A 14,503-nucleotide genomic window follows, 5' to 3' on the forward strand; every position below is an offset into this window, starting at 1 on the left:
TTAAAACTGAACCAAAATATAATCATACTTGTGAAAGGCCACTGTGGAGACGATAAATACTAAGATGAGGGAGCTGTCTTTAAATTGCATAAAATGCAACTAAAATGTATTCACAAAAATGCATCATACCTTCATTTGAATGACTACAACAAGATAAAATTGCAAGTTACAGGTCAAAACCAAACAAGCTTTTTAACAACTAAAATCCACAGTTTAAAATTTCATGTTAAACAATGTCCTTTATTTGGATGTTGGCTAATTAAGAAAATCAGTTTTAAATAGGAATTATTAAACTGTTTCCCAATAATTAAAATAAAATAACTCAGTATTTGCCTTCTACTGTAATGAAAACCAAGTCACTATACAGAATTAGTTTTGGCAATCTAAATAAAGTGAATACTCCTAGCTCTAGCCACCTTGAACTCAATTAAAAAATATAACATACAATACATGCTCACCCCCACCAATCAGCCTGACCTGAAATGCAGCCATAATCGAACAAACCAACTGATACCACATTCCACTTCAAAGCCCCATCATTCACTCTATATCCTAAACCTTCCCCAAATGCCTGCGAGAACAGGCAAGCCCTGCAAAATGCATTTGAGGTCCAATGATTTGAGTTATTTTGGGTCACAGAGTGAGGAATGAAACCAGAATTGAGTGGCCTGCCAGCAACTTTCTTCACTTTAAGGAAGGGAGCTCCAGTTTGAGCATCACTGCAACTCCAACACCATGGCATTAGGAGAGAAGCAGTCCCTCAAACAGGCAGGTCACAGGCCATCTAAATCTTTATTGGTCAAAAACACCACACTCTACTTGAGGCCAACAAGCAGCCAGAGCAGATCACAGAAAATGGGTGTTCCAGGTGAGCTATTGTGCTCAGGAAGCAATGTAACAAAGTTCCTCCTCTGCCTTGGTGGGTCCTGCTCTTATTGGCGGATTTTCTCACCTCAGAGGTTCACGGCAGCCCACAGTTTGGCCACTTTCGTGGCTCAAATCTGCCACTCACTCAGTTAGCCTCATCACTGGCCAGCATGGGGAAAAGAACAATCCCTGCAGTCTCTGCTGATCCACCTAGTGGATCGGGGAAAAGGCCAGAGACCTTCCCCTCTGGTGGAACCCACAGTCCAAGTCAACTCCTCTGATATCAAGTAGGGAGTTGGGGGGGATAGAGGGATGGGGGGAACCCGGGCCCACCCTCTACTCCGGGTTCCAGCCCAGGGCCCGGTGGATTGCAGCTGTCTACAGTGGCTCCTGTAACAACTGCATGACAGCTACAACTCCCTGGGCTCCTTCCCCATGGCCTCCTCCCAACACCTTCTTTATTCTCACCACAGGACCTTCCTCCTGATGCCTGGTAATGCTTGTACTTCTCAGTCTTCCAATCGTATGCCTTCTCACTCTCAGCTCCTTGCGCCTCTTGCTCCCAGCTCCTCGCACGCACACCACAAACTGAAGTGAGCTCCTTTTTAAACCCAGGTGCCCTGATTAGCCTGCCTTAAATGATTCTAGCAGCTTCTTGATTGGCTGCAGGTGTTCTAATCAGCCTGTCTTAATTGTCTCCAGAAGGTTCCTGATTGTTCTGGAACCTTCCCTGTTACCCTACCCAGGGAAAAGGGACCTACTTAACCTGGGGCTAATCTATCTGCCTTCTATCATCCCTAGCAAGAAACTGTGCAACAAGATAGCTGGGTATGTCACCCATCTGATGAAGCGTATTCAGAGGGGGACTGTCAGAGGTATCTCCATCAAACTGCAGGAAGAGGAGAGAGAGAAGAGGGATAACTATGTCCCTGAGCTCTCTGTCCTTGACCAGGAGATCACTGAAGTTGACCTAGATACTAAGGAAATGCTGAAGCTGCTGGACTTTGGCAGTCTGTCCAACCTGCAGGTCACGCAGCCCACTGTGGGAATGAACTTCAAAACACCAACAGGAGCTATCTGAATCCGTTGCTGTGCTGTCACTTTTCCAATAAACGTGGGAAACAAAAACAAAAAAATCACTCTCCTGTAGCCTTCTGGCATGACCCTGTCACAGCAAGCAGCCATATTTTGTACCAGTTTAACGATCAGATTTAAGATGTAGCCCCATGTAGAGTGCTGTAATACCCTAATTTGAATGACAAAGACATTAACACGAGTGAAGTCCCTCCGAAAAGAAAAAACCACACCTTCCTGGCCAAGTATATATATAAGAAGGGGAAAAAAAAAAAGGCAACCAGAGAGTAACAATAACTACTTTATACTCTGTGAGCAATTGTTGGTCTAATCATATCATGAGCACATAGTAGCCAGGGAGTACACCCTCAAATCAAGATATTTCCTTAAAGCTACCATCACCACCTTGGCTTTGGTCTCTTCTGGGCTAAGCAACAAACAGCTTGCTCTCCAGTTGCTGGAAATGCCACTTGGGAATTGCTGAAGCAAAACAAATTAGAAGATCCACCCTGAGGCTGCATCAAGCTGCTCTAGGCACCAAACCCAAGATGCTCTAAATTGCATCCACAGGATTGGTGGACAAAAGAAGGTGGCCGATTGCCAAGTGGAATTTAGCAAGACCTAGTCGAGCATCTTTAGTCAGATCACTTTTCCCCCTACCAAACACTGGATGACAACAGCTATTATGCAAGGTACCTCAGAGGTAGAGCGAGGTGGAAAGACAACTACTAACTATGGCTGGATTTCTTGATCCTTTCTAGAAAGTAAATTGAGAACAATTTATTTTGTAAACAGAGAACCAAGACCCCCAGAGGTGTCCTAGATCAAAATCAAACCCAAGATCCAGAGGTGAAAGAGAGGGAGCTGCTCTTGTATTTACTGTACAGTCTACAAACTAGTGACCTGAATAGTTTTGGTCAAAGCAATAGAAGTTTGTTTCTATTCACTTGGGAATAAAGTTGTTTCTTTTAAATAAAAGCCCACCGGGATAAAGCACAGGGCACACCCAAACAAAACAAATGCACTTCCCACCCTCCCCCCCGACACACACTTTTCCCTTTAAAATTCTAATTTCTTGTCAATATGATGACATTTGACATTGTGCCTTAAAAAAAAAATCCAAGGAATAACCAGCAAATTTCACAGTAATCTGGAAAGACTGACATGATTTTACTCAGTCAAACAGCGGAACATTGGGAAAGGGTAATATTTCAGCCAACTCAGTATACTCTCAGGAAGAGAAGCTCAAGAATTCACATTTCTGGAGGCCACAATATTATTTTTGTAACAGCAGAGGAAACTGTTTCAGGAAACATTTGACAAACATCTTGGAGGCTGATCCATGGAGCCAGAAGGGCATTCTCTAACAGGAAAGGAACAAGAAAGAGCCTTCATAAAATAATTTAAAGTGAGACAGGTTATGGGTAAGGGAAAAGTCACCGAGCAGTAAACAGACTGCTGCTTTTCATTTTTCAGAATGATGCACCAGTGAAAAGGCAGAGACTAGGAAAGAAAAAGTACTACCTAAACTTACAAACTGCAACTGTGCAGTTTACATGCAAGTGTAACAAAATTAGAGAAGAAAAAGCATTTTCTTAGGCTTCTAGCTCCAGAGAGTGTGTTGCAACAGGTACAGTTGACAGAGAGAAAGTGATACAGGGTCTCAGTATTCAATATCGTTAGGAAAGAATGGGTACATATTTATATACAGGAAAAATGGGCTACTTCATAAAGGACAAGTCTAATTAAAGTCTGACTTTAAAGCAGATTTATTAAGTTCAGACAACACAAGATCCCTACAAAAAAAGTTAAGAGCATGAAAGGAAAACTAACAACTCAGAGGTCAGAAGCGGTTTCACAGCAATGGTCATAAGGATATGAAACATCTGATCGTGTGCCAGAGCTTGAACCAAAAAGACAGGCGTTTCTCAAATACACATGAGGAGGGAAGATAGTAGCAATAGCAGGAAAATCAGCAAGGAAACGGAAGCCCAGCTGATTGTCAGGCCATGGCAAGTAGCCTGTTTGCAACTGTAATCCTAAAACCAGTGAAGTTTTAGCATGTTTTAAGGTGCAAAGGTAGGAACATTTTATTTAAGTGAGCAAAGAGAGGCAGAACCAACCTGTCCTGTTCACAATCATCTTCATTAATATGGAACATTGATCTCTCAGTACCATGATATAACCAGACCAGCTCATGATCTCCTCCCTGCATTAGTGCAAGCTCTTGTGTTGCTGATAGAGTTTGTAGGCTTAGTAAACGTTAATTTCAAATGCCATTTACACCAAGAATATAAAGGTATTTTTAAGAACTGGTAAATCCCAATTACCTCACCCCTGACATACTTTACCCAGACACCACGAAAATATTTCCTAAAGTTTGGTACTATATCTTCGTAGTAACGTCTTTTTCCTTACATAGGCAACTCATTTCTGTGAACTCCATGAAGTCTAAAGGAATCCTTATACTCAAATCTAAAAAGCACATGTAAGTATGCAACAGTAAAAACAGAGTTTTTCCCCTCTTTCTTCCTACCCCATTACACCTATGTAGATTAAAACGACATTGGGCCTGGATCCAATACAATGACATTGGGAAGCTGTCTCAACTCTCAAAATTGTCTGGTTCTCCCCTTTGGTCACACTGCAACGTGTGTGTGCGCGCGTGTGTGTAAAACTACCCCCCCCCCCCCACGGGGAATAGCAACACACACCCCCTCCCACAGGCTGAGGGAGTACTACAGACCCAGGCTGCACACCACCTTTCTTTTTCCTGACAGCAATCAGCTGATAGCAACATTGCCTGCTTCTCACTAGCTTGTTTTTGCATTAAGGCAATGACACTCTGATCATGGGCCTTTGATTTCAAGGATCAGCCTATAAATCCCTCCCTTATTCCCATAAGGGTGTCTCCCCTCCTTTTTCCTAAAAGCATGTACCAAACCCTGGATATTGAGGGGCACTTAGAAAATTGAGGAGCACGCAACATTACTGTTCACAGTTAACGCAGTTTCCTAGTGTCCCTGCTTCAGTATAATGGTTGCGATTGTTCTACTTACCTAAAATATTTTCATGCCGCAGTAATACAGTGTTGTACAATTCAGTTTCCCTGAACCAGGATTTTTCATCTCGTGAAGAAAAGATCTTCACTGCAACATTTTCTCCTTGCCACTGACCCCTCCAGACCTCTCCATATCGGCCTTTTCCTGACAAAAAGCAAAACGGGATTTTGACCAACATTGTTCATTAGTGTCAGTGAATTACAAGTTAGCATAAATAGATCTCAAGTCAATCCAGTCTAAATAAAACAATTTTGAAAGATGACAAGCTGCACTGCCTGCAGCTCCTTGCTCTTTCTGAAATGCTACTTTAACAAACTAAATGCACAAGCCTACATTAAACACAACATAAAGACTGCAAAGGTAAAACACACACCCCCCAATCCATAACTAGGATGCCTATGCACTCCAGCAATATAAATAAATAAATAAATCCCTGCTGAGGCCCAGGCCCACCCTCCCATCCCCTCTATTTCAGGGACTCCCAGGAACTCCACCCACCCATTTGCTCATGCCTTGGTCTCTGTGTCTTCCACCCCACTGTTCCCATTCTCCACCCTCCAACATGACAGGGTATGTGGGCCCCCATATTCCTCTCCCAATCCCTCCCCTGGGTCCCCACTTTGCCTTCCCATCTCAATCATTTCTACACCTCTGTGTCCCAGCCCCCACCAAATCTTCATTCCCCCAGTTCTAGGTCCCTGTTTCCATGTCCACCCACTCAGCTCCTCACCCCACTGGGTCCCTGCTTCCCCAGTCACCACCAGTCTCTAGTATTGAGTGTAGAGATTTGCTCACATTGTCTGCTCATGACAATGCATTAGCAGTAGAGTGCCACACAGCAGACGCCAAGTGGTAAAATGTTCTGATAGTTATAGTTTTCACTATTGTATAGTGATTTATATGATCTAAATAAGTCAGCCTCAATTTCAGTGCAATGTATTGCTGCCCAACGTTCAAGGGTTGGGGGGAGAGGGGGGGTTGGCACATCGATTCAACAAACAGGTGTAATCAAGTGTAAAGAGATATCAGACACTGATGTGGCAGTGCTGTCACACAGAAGGGATTTCCTGCCCAAGGGCTTTCACTAGCAGTGCTATTTAGCCTTCCTATCTAAACACTGCCAACTTGAGCTAACTTAAGAGCAGGCTCAGTTCCAAACACACACGGGACGTCACTATCTGCAGACCAGAGACCATGTAAGATCATCATGTGTATCCTAACACTCCTGGTTAATACAAACTGAAGAAAAAAACCTCACCTTTCTTGAAAGAAAAAACAAAATTAGTACAACTACCAGTGTGGATTGTGATCCAGAGGAATAAGCTATACTGACAAAAGCACATTTTATATTGGTGCAACTACATCCACACTAGGGAGTTTGTAACTGGTTTCAAGCAAATAGATAAAGAGCTGTACAAAATCCTGTGTTTAGACCAGCAGACCTATGGTAGCAGACAAGATAACTGATTGATGCTGGAGGCCTGTAGCTAGCCTATCTTGAGTTCCATGAGGAACACACCTAGGTTATCATCAATGGATCTCCACTGGGCAGTTACAGAACACGAAGGCCTAATGTGGCTGTAGATAACCGAACTTACTCTTCCCAGCCTGAGCCAATGAGCACAGAAATAGAAGAAAGGACCCAGCAACTATTACCAGCATAGGAAAATGACCTTATATTCTTGCTCCAATAAAGTAAAATCTAAACAAAAAGGTGGAGGAAACAGATAAATTCTATGAATTTCTGAATGAAAGGCCAAAAGGGGACATCATGAACATCTCATCTGACCTACTGCATAGGCAGGCCACCCAATTTCCTGGTTTCTTTCTTTGCAAGAGAGAAAAAAAAGAGGCACATGGATTTATTTCCTTTTCCTAGTGTTTAAAAATAAAAAACATTAAGTCACTTTATGGAAAGAGAATTTTTTCCTTCTCCAACTTGTTATTTTAAAAGGATATAGTTGCTTCTGTCTTGAGTTAAAATGGAAAATCATTGTAGAGGTAAATGTTTTCCAACGATGAAAAAAAAAAAAATCATCTTGTTACCTTCCTTCAAAAAGAAGAGTGCTGGGTGGCAAGAAGGGAGGGCTCTGAGTTTCTACAGAGAATTCCTTCCCAGGTGTCTGGCTGTTGCCAACATGCTTCCGGTCCAAGTGACCGCCATATTTGGGGTTAGGAAGGAATTTTGCACAGAGTCAGATTGGCAGAGGCCCTGGGGGTTTTCATCTTCCTGTGTAGCATGGGTCATTTGCAGGTTTAAGCTAGTGTAAGTGGTGGACTCTCTGTAACTTGAAGTCTTTAAATTATGATTTGAGGACTTCAGTAACTTAGCCAGAGGTTAGGGGTCTGCTACAGGAGTGGATGGGTGAGGTTCTGTGGCCTTCGATATGCAGTAGGTCAGACTAGATGGTCCCTTCTTGCCATACAGTCTAGGAGTCTAAAGAAAATCTTCACAATACCTGTAATAGTGCACCTGGGTACACTATAATTAGCTACATTCTCATGTAATTTGTTTTTACCCCTTAACTATAATTCAGATAACTAAAAGTTTAAAATTGAACCCCGCCGAGTAAGCAGTATTCTTCATATCTAGATGCTTTCAAACACCATATATTCATATTTTAAAAAAGGATTTAAATGTCCCCTTCAAATCTAGCTTATTTGGCTTGTTTTGCTGATCACTTTGAAAGCTATATTTGACCTCTCTCCTTTCTAGCTTTAGCTGATAGAGCTATGCAGATATTGGACCACAGAGTACACACTATGCAAAAGGTGAAAGTATTTTTCATCAAAACTTTCCCAAAAAAATTTCATCCACTGGCAGAAGCATGGAGAACTCCACTTAATAGAAGTTATTTGAAAACATTTTGAGTACTGAGAAGAGAAAGAGGCTGTTTGAATGGAGGTTAGAGCTCAACCTCAAGTGGTACCAGGACTTGATATTAGATATACAAACAAGAGAGTTTTACTAACCTACACACTCTAAGAGCGTAATCTGACGAGCCACTGTTCTTTGTACCAGGAAAGGAAGACCAGAGCCACTTCCAGATGTACAGGAATGGTCCAATAAGTCCTATTTAAAAGGGGAGAGGAAACATTTGAGAAACGTAGAGTACGTAGATTTTTTATCCAAATACAAGGTACATGTTCCCACTTGTTCACACAATATTGATCTTAAGGATTATTGCTACTTTTTAGTTAGCAATTGTACCTGCCACAACACCATTTTCCTCCAAATATTTTTTTTTGTAATGAAAAAGTGATTGATATTTACTGCTCCTACAACTCCCCTTGGGAGTTTGTTTGCTGAATGGTGGCTACTCTGTAATGAAATTCTACCTAAATTATTTTAACACTCTGCGCTGCCTTTGCTTAGCTTGTGTCCCCTCAATCCTATATTTGTCGATCTCAAATGACCTTATATCCGCTTTACTCTCTGAGTTAGAACTTTCTATGCCTCACAGGAGGATTTCCTTCCAAATGATACAGGCTTCATTTCTTTGACTTTTCCAAATTTAAGACCCTTAACTCCCTATATGATTATGGGAAAGTAAAAATACAGCTACAGACTAACACGGCTATCACTCTGAATCAGCAAAAAGAATGAGGAGTACTTGTGGCACCTTAGAGACTAATAAATTTGTTAGTCTCTAAGGTGTCACAAGTACTCCTCGTTCTTTTTGCTAAAAATGCAGTGTTTTAAAAGTCTACATAAGTTTTTGCTTTACCTTTTCAAATTGCAGTACTAGCATATTCTTTTCATAAAAGGTTACCAGAATTGCACACTGCTGTAAATGTGGCCTTGCTAATCACAGAGACAGGAGTTTACCCCTAACTAATAGTTGATACATCACCATTAAAAAAAAATAAAAATAAAAATTTGCTTTAAGAATCTCTATAGAGAATCTTACATTTTTAAAGAGATCTTTAGAACTTAAAACTTTTCATTTACCAGTCAAAACTAAAGAAAGATTAAATTTCAATAGAAATGAAAAACCTGAAAGAGGAAAATATACACCTGCTGTAGAAGTTTCTTTTCTTCCATTCTTCCAAGACCTGGTCCACATTCAGATTTTGTACTGGTTTAACTTTCAGTTCAGGAGTTGATTTTTTCTTGAAATAGTTACACAGCAGTACGACCCCTCTTAGAGTAGATGCAGTTATACCAGTGCAATCCTTCCCATATAGGAATAAGCTATCCTTTCTTCTAGAAAAACTGAGTCCATGCTAGGACTATGAGGTATCGTTAGAGCTGTACAACTTGTGAGAGTAGATAAGTCAAGCTCTAGCACAAAGGCGCCAGTTCAACAAAACCGTTCCTATTCAAAAAAGCACTTAAAAACACGTTGAAGGCCTACTAATTTTAAATGGAATTTAAGCCACAGGGGCCAAAGCAAGCACCAAAGTTGTTCTTGCACATTAAAACCCAAGATCTGTTTGTTATTAAAAACCTGTGAGTATTCCACAGGGTGGCAGCACATGAACATTCCAAAATGAGACTTTTTGAATGTCAGTTTTCTAAGTAAACTACACTTTAAAAAAAAAAAAAAAGGGATGGGATGCAGGGGAGCGGCTGCATTTTTTGTCGTCAACAAAAGCTCACACGCTCAAAACCTATTACTCGCCCATCTGTCACACTGCTACTTATTTATTTAACATACACATGAGGGACAGAATTAGTCTTCTAGAAAACAGCATGTCATCCACAAGCGCTGACTTTCCAAAGTGCTGGGGTGCTGAACCCTCAGCTCTGCTCCAGGCCCCGCCCCCACTCCACCCCCTCCCCAAAGGCCTCACCCCACCTCTTCCCACCCAGTTCTGGCCCCTCCCCCGAGCACGCCGCATCATCGCTCCTCCCCACTTCCCCCCAGAGCCTCTTGTGTGCCACGAAACAGCTGATCACGGCCGGCGGGAGGCATGGGGAGGAAGGGGGAGGTTCTGATCCGGGGCCCCCGGAGGGAGCTGATGGGGGGCTGTCAGTGAATGCTCAGCACCTAAGTTCCCTCTAAGCTGCGCGGCTGCCTATTAATCCCTGCGCGGGGGCTCAGGGCTGCGGTGAGGAGAAATGCCTTTCCCCCTGCACGGACCTACCCCGGCCAGGGGAGAGCCCTTTCTCCCCCCACTGTCCCCAACACGGACCTACCCTGGACCTGCTGCGGCCTGGCCCAGGCCTGCCAGAGTTGCAGGGGAGGAAAGCCCCTCCCTCAGCCCAGCCGCGCTGGAGCTGCTGCAGTCAGGGACAGGTGCCTCTCCCACGGCCCCGAGCTGCTGTGGTGAGAGAGAGAGAGGGCTAGAGGGAGTCCTCTCCCCACTGCAGCTGGGGGCAGCCTGCACCCCCAAACCCCTAATCCCCAGCCCCATCCCAGAGCCCACACCCCAACCCTCTGCCCCAGCACTAAGCCACCTCCCACACCCTGAACCTGTCATCCCCAGCCCCACCCCAAAGCCCGCACCTCCAGCCAGAGCCCTCACCACCACCATCCCAGCCCTGAGCCCCCTCCCACAGTCCAAACCCCTTGGCCCCACCCCCACTACATGCATTTTGTTATGTGCACCTGCACGAAGGGGATATGTGCACCTGCATGAAGGGGATATGTGGCACAACAAAATTCATTCCACACGTGGATGTAAAAATGTAGAGGGAACACTGCTCAGCACCCACCATTTTCTTACCTCCACGTGGATGCTCCAGCCCCGGAGCACCCACAGAGTCTGTGCCTAAGGTGTGATCAGGTTATTAAAAGACAATAATAATTAGGGTTGGAAGGATTAGCTGAGCTGTTCTCAAACTGTGGATCGGGACCCCAAAGTGGGTCACAAACCCGTTTTAATGGGGTGGCCAGGGCTGGCATTAGACTTGCTGGGGCCCCGGGACCCTTGGGCATTTGCTTTGCCCTCCCACTCCCTTCGCCTGGGGCAGTGGGACTCGGGTGGGCTCAATGTTCAGTCCCCCCTCTTGGGGTTGTGTAGTAATTTTCTGTCAGAAGGGGGTCATAGTGCAATGAAGTTTGAGAACCCCTGGATTAGATTAATTGGTGTCAGCAAACATTGACTTTAACACACACACACACACACCCCCCCCCAAAAAATTCATCAATAATAGTAGAAATTTACAAATAGGCAAAGAAAGAAAAAAGCTGCTTGAGCATTGGAGTCAGAGATTTAGACTTTTGCATGAGGCTCTGTATATGGACTAGCGAGTGAATGGTAAAGACAGGTATGATTTCTTGATTTAAGGATTACTTTGTATATTTTGACATGTGATATTGACAATCTGTGCTTTAGCATTTTATAAAGCTTTAACTTTTTGAATCTCAACACCTACTGTCAAATAATTGTCTGACCCTCCCTTCCAATAACTGCCTATAACTATGACAATTTTAATGCTTTAAAATGAAAACCAATATTATCAGTTTAAATTATTAAAAACTGAATTCTGCCAAACCTAATACATACACACAAGGGGGCTGAATAAAAGTTGCACAGGACAACCTTCACTCTGGCAGTGCTTGACTTCTCAACCTTGACATTCTTTTGATGTAGGAAATTATATTCATAAAAAAATCTAAATATAAAAAAATTAATTTGATCATGTGGAGCCATACTGACCCCCATATGGGTCAAGTGCAAGGTTGGGCTCAGCTGATCCACAGTTCTACCACTTGAGCTAACTGATACCTGGTAGCAGTAGGAGACTATTAGCTTCTATGTGGACCTGCCATTAGAGGGAGATGGAAACACTCTACCAGTGGATTTCATACCTATTTGTGAGACAACAAACAAATATGGAGACTCAGGAACAATAGGTTTTATTCCAGGTTCTGCTGGGGAGGGTTCTCTAGTTTAGAGAGCTTTCTGGACCTTATCCTCCCTCCTCTCCACAGATCCTATCCTCTTCCCCACCCTGGTTCTTATCTCCCACCTCACTGCCTTCTACCCCCATTTGCTCCTATCTCTGGGTTTGTCTACACTTACATTTTATAGCGCTCTAACTTGGTGGCTCCAGGGTGTAAAAATCACCCCAGAGCGCAGCAAGTCTGAGCGCTTTAAAGCGCTAGTATAGACAGGCTCCGAGCCGCGCTCCCCGTGCTCAGAGCTAATTCCCTCATGGAGGTGGATTACTAGGAGCACTGGGAGAGCTCTCTCCTGGCACTCGCACGCGACCACACTCGCACTGCAAAGCGCTGCCACGAGAGCGCTCCTGCGACAGCGCTTTGAAGTTTCGAGTGCAGCCATGCCCTCTGTCTCCTATACCAGCACCTGACTAGGGGGTGGGTGGGGGAAGGGGAGAGGAGAGGACAGAACACGTACCAAGAATGGCCAATAGATGTGGTTTTTACAGGGCAGAGCTGAAGCAGAGCATTATGGGGAAGCTTCCACTGCCACTGCTTGTGCCACACCTGTTCTACAGCCAGGAAAACTTTAATAAGTTTGTCTTGAGTATTTCAAACTACAGGACAGGAGGCAAGTTTAGCTCTTCCTCTCAACAAGCTCTAGATGAGCTGCTCCCCCTCAGCTGGAAGTCTCACCTCTCCCACCAGCCTCTAGCTCAACACTGAGCCATTCTGAGATACAGACCAGATTCTCTCCTGCACTAGGATGCCCTCCAGATTTTTGCTACCTACTCCTAACTTGGTTTCTGTGCTGCAGGGTAGGGACAAGGTAGGGATGCCTGACAGCAAAAAGAGGCAGGATTGGCTCTTTGGGTTCTAACCTGCTCCTCCTCCCAATCAAGGAATCTGCCTGACAATGGTGCCACTTGGTGGTCACCTCATAAACCTAGGAAAATGTTTAACTAAGTAACAACTTTCCCGAAGGTCAGGTTTCTGAGTCCATCAACCCAGCACCAATCCACAAGAACAGGTTTTAGAAGCATCTCACTTTATAATCTCCAACTTGTTTAAATGCAAGCATCATTTCACAGCTCCCCGAGTAGGGATTTCCACACTTCACCGTTCCCAAGCATCTTTGCTTTACTAAACCCAACAACTAGGCCTGCATGGTATCCACCAACTTTCAGGCAAAGAGAAGTGGGCAGAAATTCTTGAAGCAGTCAGCAATGCTCCATTAGTTGGAGACGGGGCACCTTAAAAAAAAAAAAAAAGCATACAACCACCAACTTATTTCTCTCCACCTGCAAAAGCCAAGTGTCCATCTTCTGCCAGTCCAGGGGAAAAAAGCCAAACAGAGTAGGTCTCCCAAAACACAGAAAGGAAATACTAGATTGAAGTACATATTAATCTTAATATTCTGGTGTTCTTCAGCTGTTTCCTCTCTCAAGTCATTCTTTAAACCTTTCCATAGCTTTTAACATTCAGGTTGTAATGCCAACACCGAGGAAAAGTTAGTTAGTTTGTTACCTTGTAATATATGTAAAAAACCTAAGATTTTTTTTTTTAAATCAGAAAAAGTGATTTATCTTCTTTGTATTTATCTTTAGAAGTTTCAGGTATATCAAATCTTGTCTTCTCAGTTGCGGGCACTCTCTCAGGCTTCAAGTTGTTGGCGTTGTTTGAATATTTAAACAGAAAGAACTTTCCAAATGAGGTGGGTGTTTGTTTTTTGTTTAAGAGGACACTGAGTAAATGTTGACAAAAATTAATACAAAAAATAAAGCAGGATTACAATTAACCTGCTTACCCCAAAGTCCCCCCTCCCTCCCATTTACTAAGGTTTCAGCCTCTTCTCCGGTCAAAAAAAAAAAAAAAAAAATCTTACTCATTCTCCAGTTATCCAGAAATTCTTCAGCAAACATAGGGGAGACAAGATGTGAAATTCCTAAATAAATATGATTGTGGAGCCATTAAAAAAACATCCCCACCCAACTACCTTTCAAGACAGTTACACATCATGGACACAAATGCATATTTGCCCTTTTCATGTGAAGCTTAAAGGTACAACACCCTTATAAGGCAACCTGAGTTACTCTCCTGTCACACCACATCTAGAAAGGTTTGTTGGTATTGCTGCACCAGCAAACTCTCCTGGTGTAGATGCAAATTATACCAGCAAAAAAGTGCTTATACCAGTTCTCTGAGCAAAATATTCTATACCAGTCAAAGCTCTTTTATCCCAGTATATCTGTATATACACACACAGACTTTTGCCGATATAGAAATGTCACTCCCCTGTCTAGCCCCCCCCAAAATAACCCCCCCAACATTGCTATACCAGCACAAGTTTCTAGTGTAGACCTGACCAGAGAAAGAAATTGAGACAGAGGTTAAGCAATTCCTACCATATACAAAAGATTACTTACTGCCAACGTACTGTCTCCAACATTTGATGCAATGAGTCCCTCAATTGTGCCATACTCTGCATCCCTAGCATTGAGCCTTTCCATGTGGTTTTGCTGTATTTTTCGAATAATCAGCACAGCTAACGTTGAAAATATTATCAGCATGATCACTGGAGCCAGTATAACAATGACTAGCATTTCCATGCTGTAACCCACAGCTTCTCCCTGGAGGGTTTGCCCTTGGTAAGAAAACAGGAAAGAG

General features: G+C 43.3%; 1 protein-coding gene across 4 annotated transcripts in view; it reads right to left on the reverse strand.

Annotated features, from left to right (window-relative positions):
* ACVR1 (activin A receptor type 1) overlaps positions 1-14,503 on the reverse strand; it is a 127,171-nt gene that overhangs the window by 29,732 nt on the left and 82,936 nt on the right. For all 4 annotated transcript variants that reach the window (XM_074967373.1, XM_074967376.1, XM_074967375.1 and 1 more), the window contains 3 exons: positions 14,263-14,480; positions 7,977-8,076; positions 5,001-5,147 (listed from right to left, as the gene is read on the reverse strand). In XM_074967373.1, the coding sequence (XP_074823474.1) occupies positions 5,001-5,147; positions 7,977-8,076; positions 14,263-14,480 (465 nt within the window). The remainder of the gene's footprint in view (positions 1-5,000; positions 5,148-7,976; positions 8,077-14,262; positions 14,481-14,503) is intronic.

The sequence above is a fragment of the Natator depressus genome, chromosome 11, assembly GCF_965152275.1.
Source record: "Natator depressus isolate rNatDep1 chromosome 11, rNatDep2.hap1, whole genome shotgun sequence".
Classification (NCBI taxonomy): Eukaryota; Metazoa; Chordata; order Testudines; family Cheloniidae; genus Natator; species Natator depressus.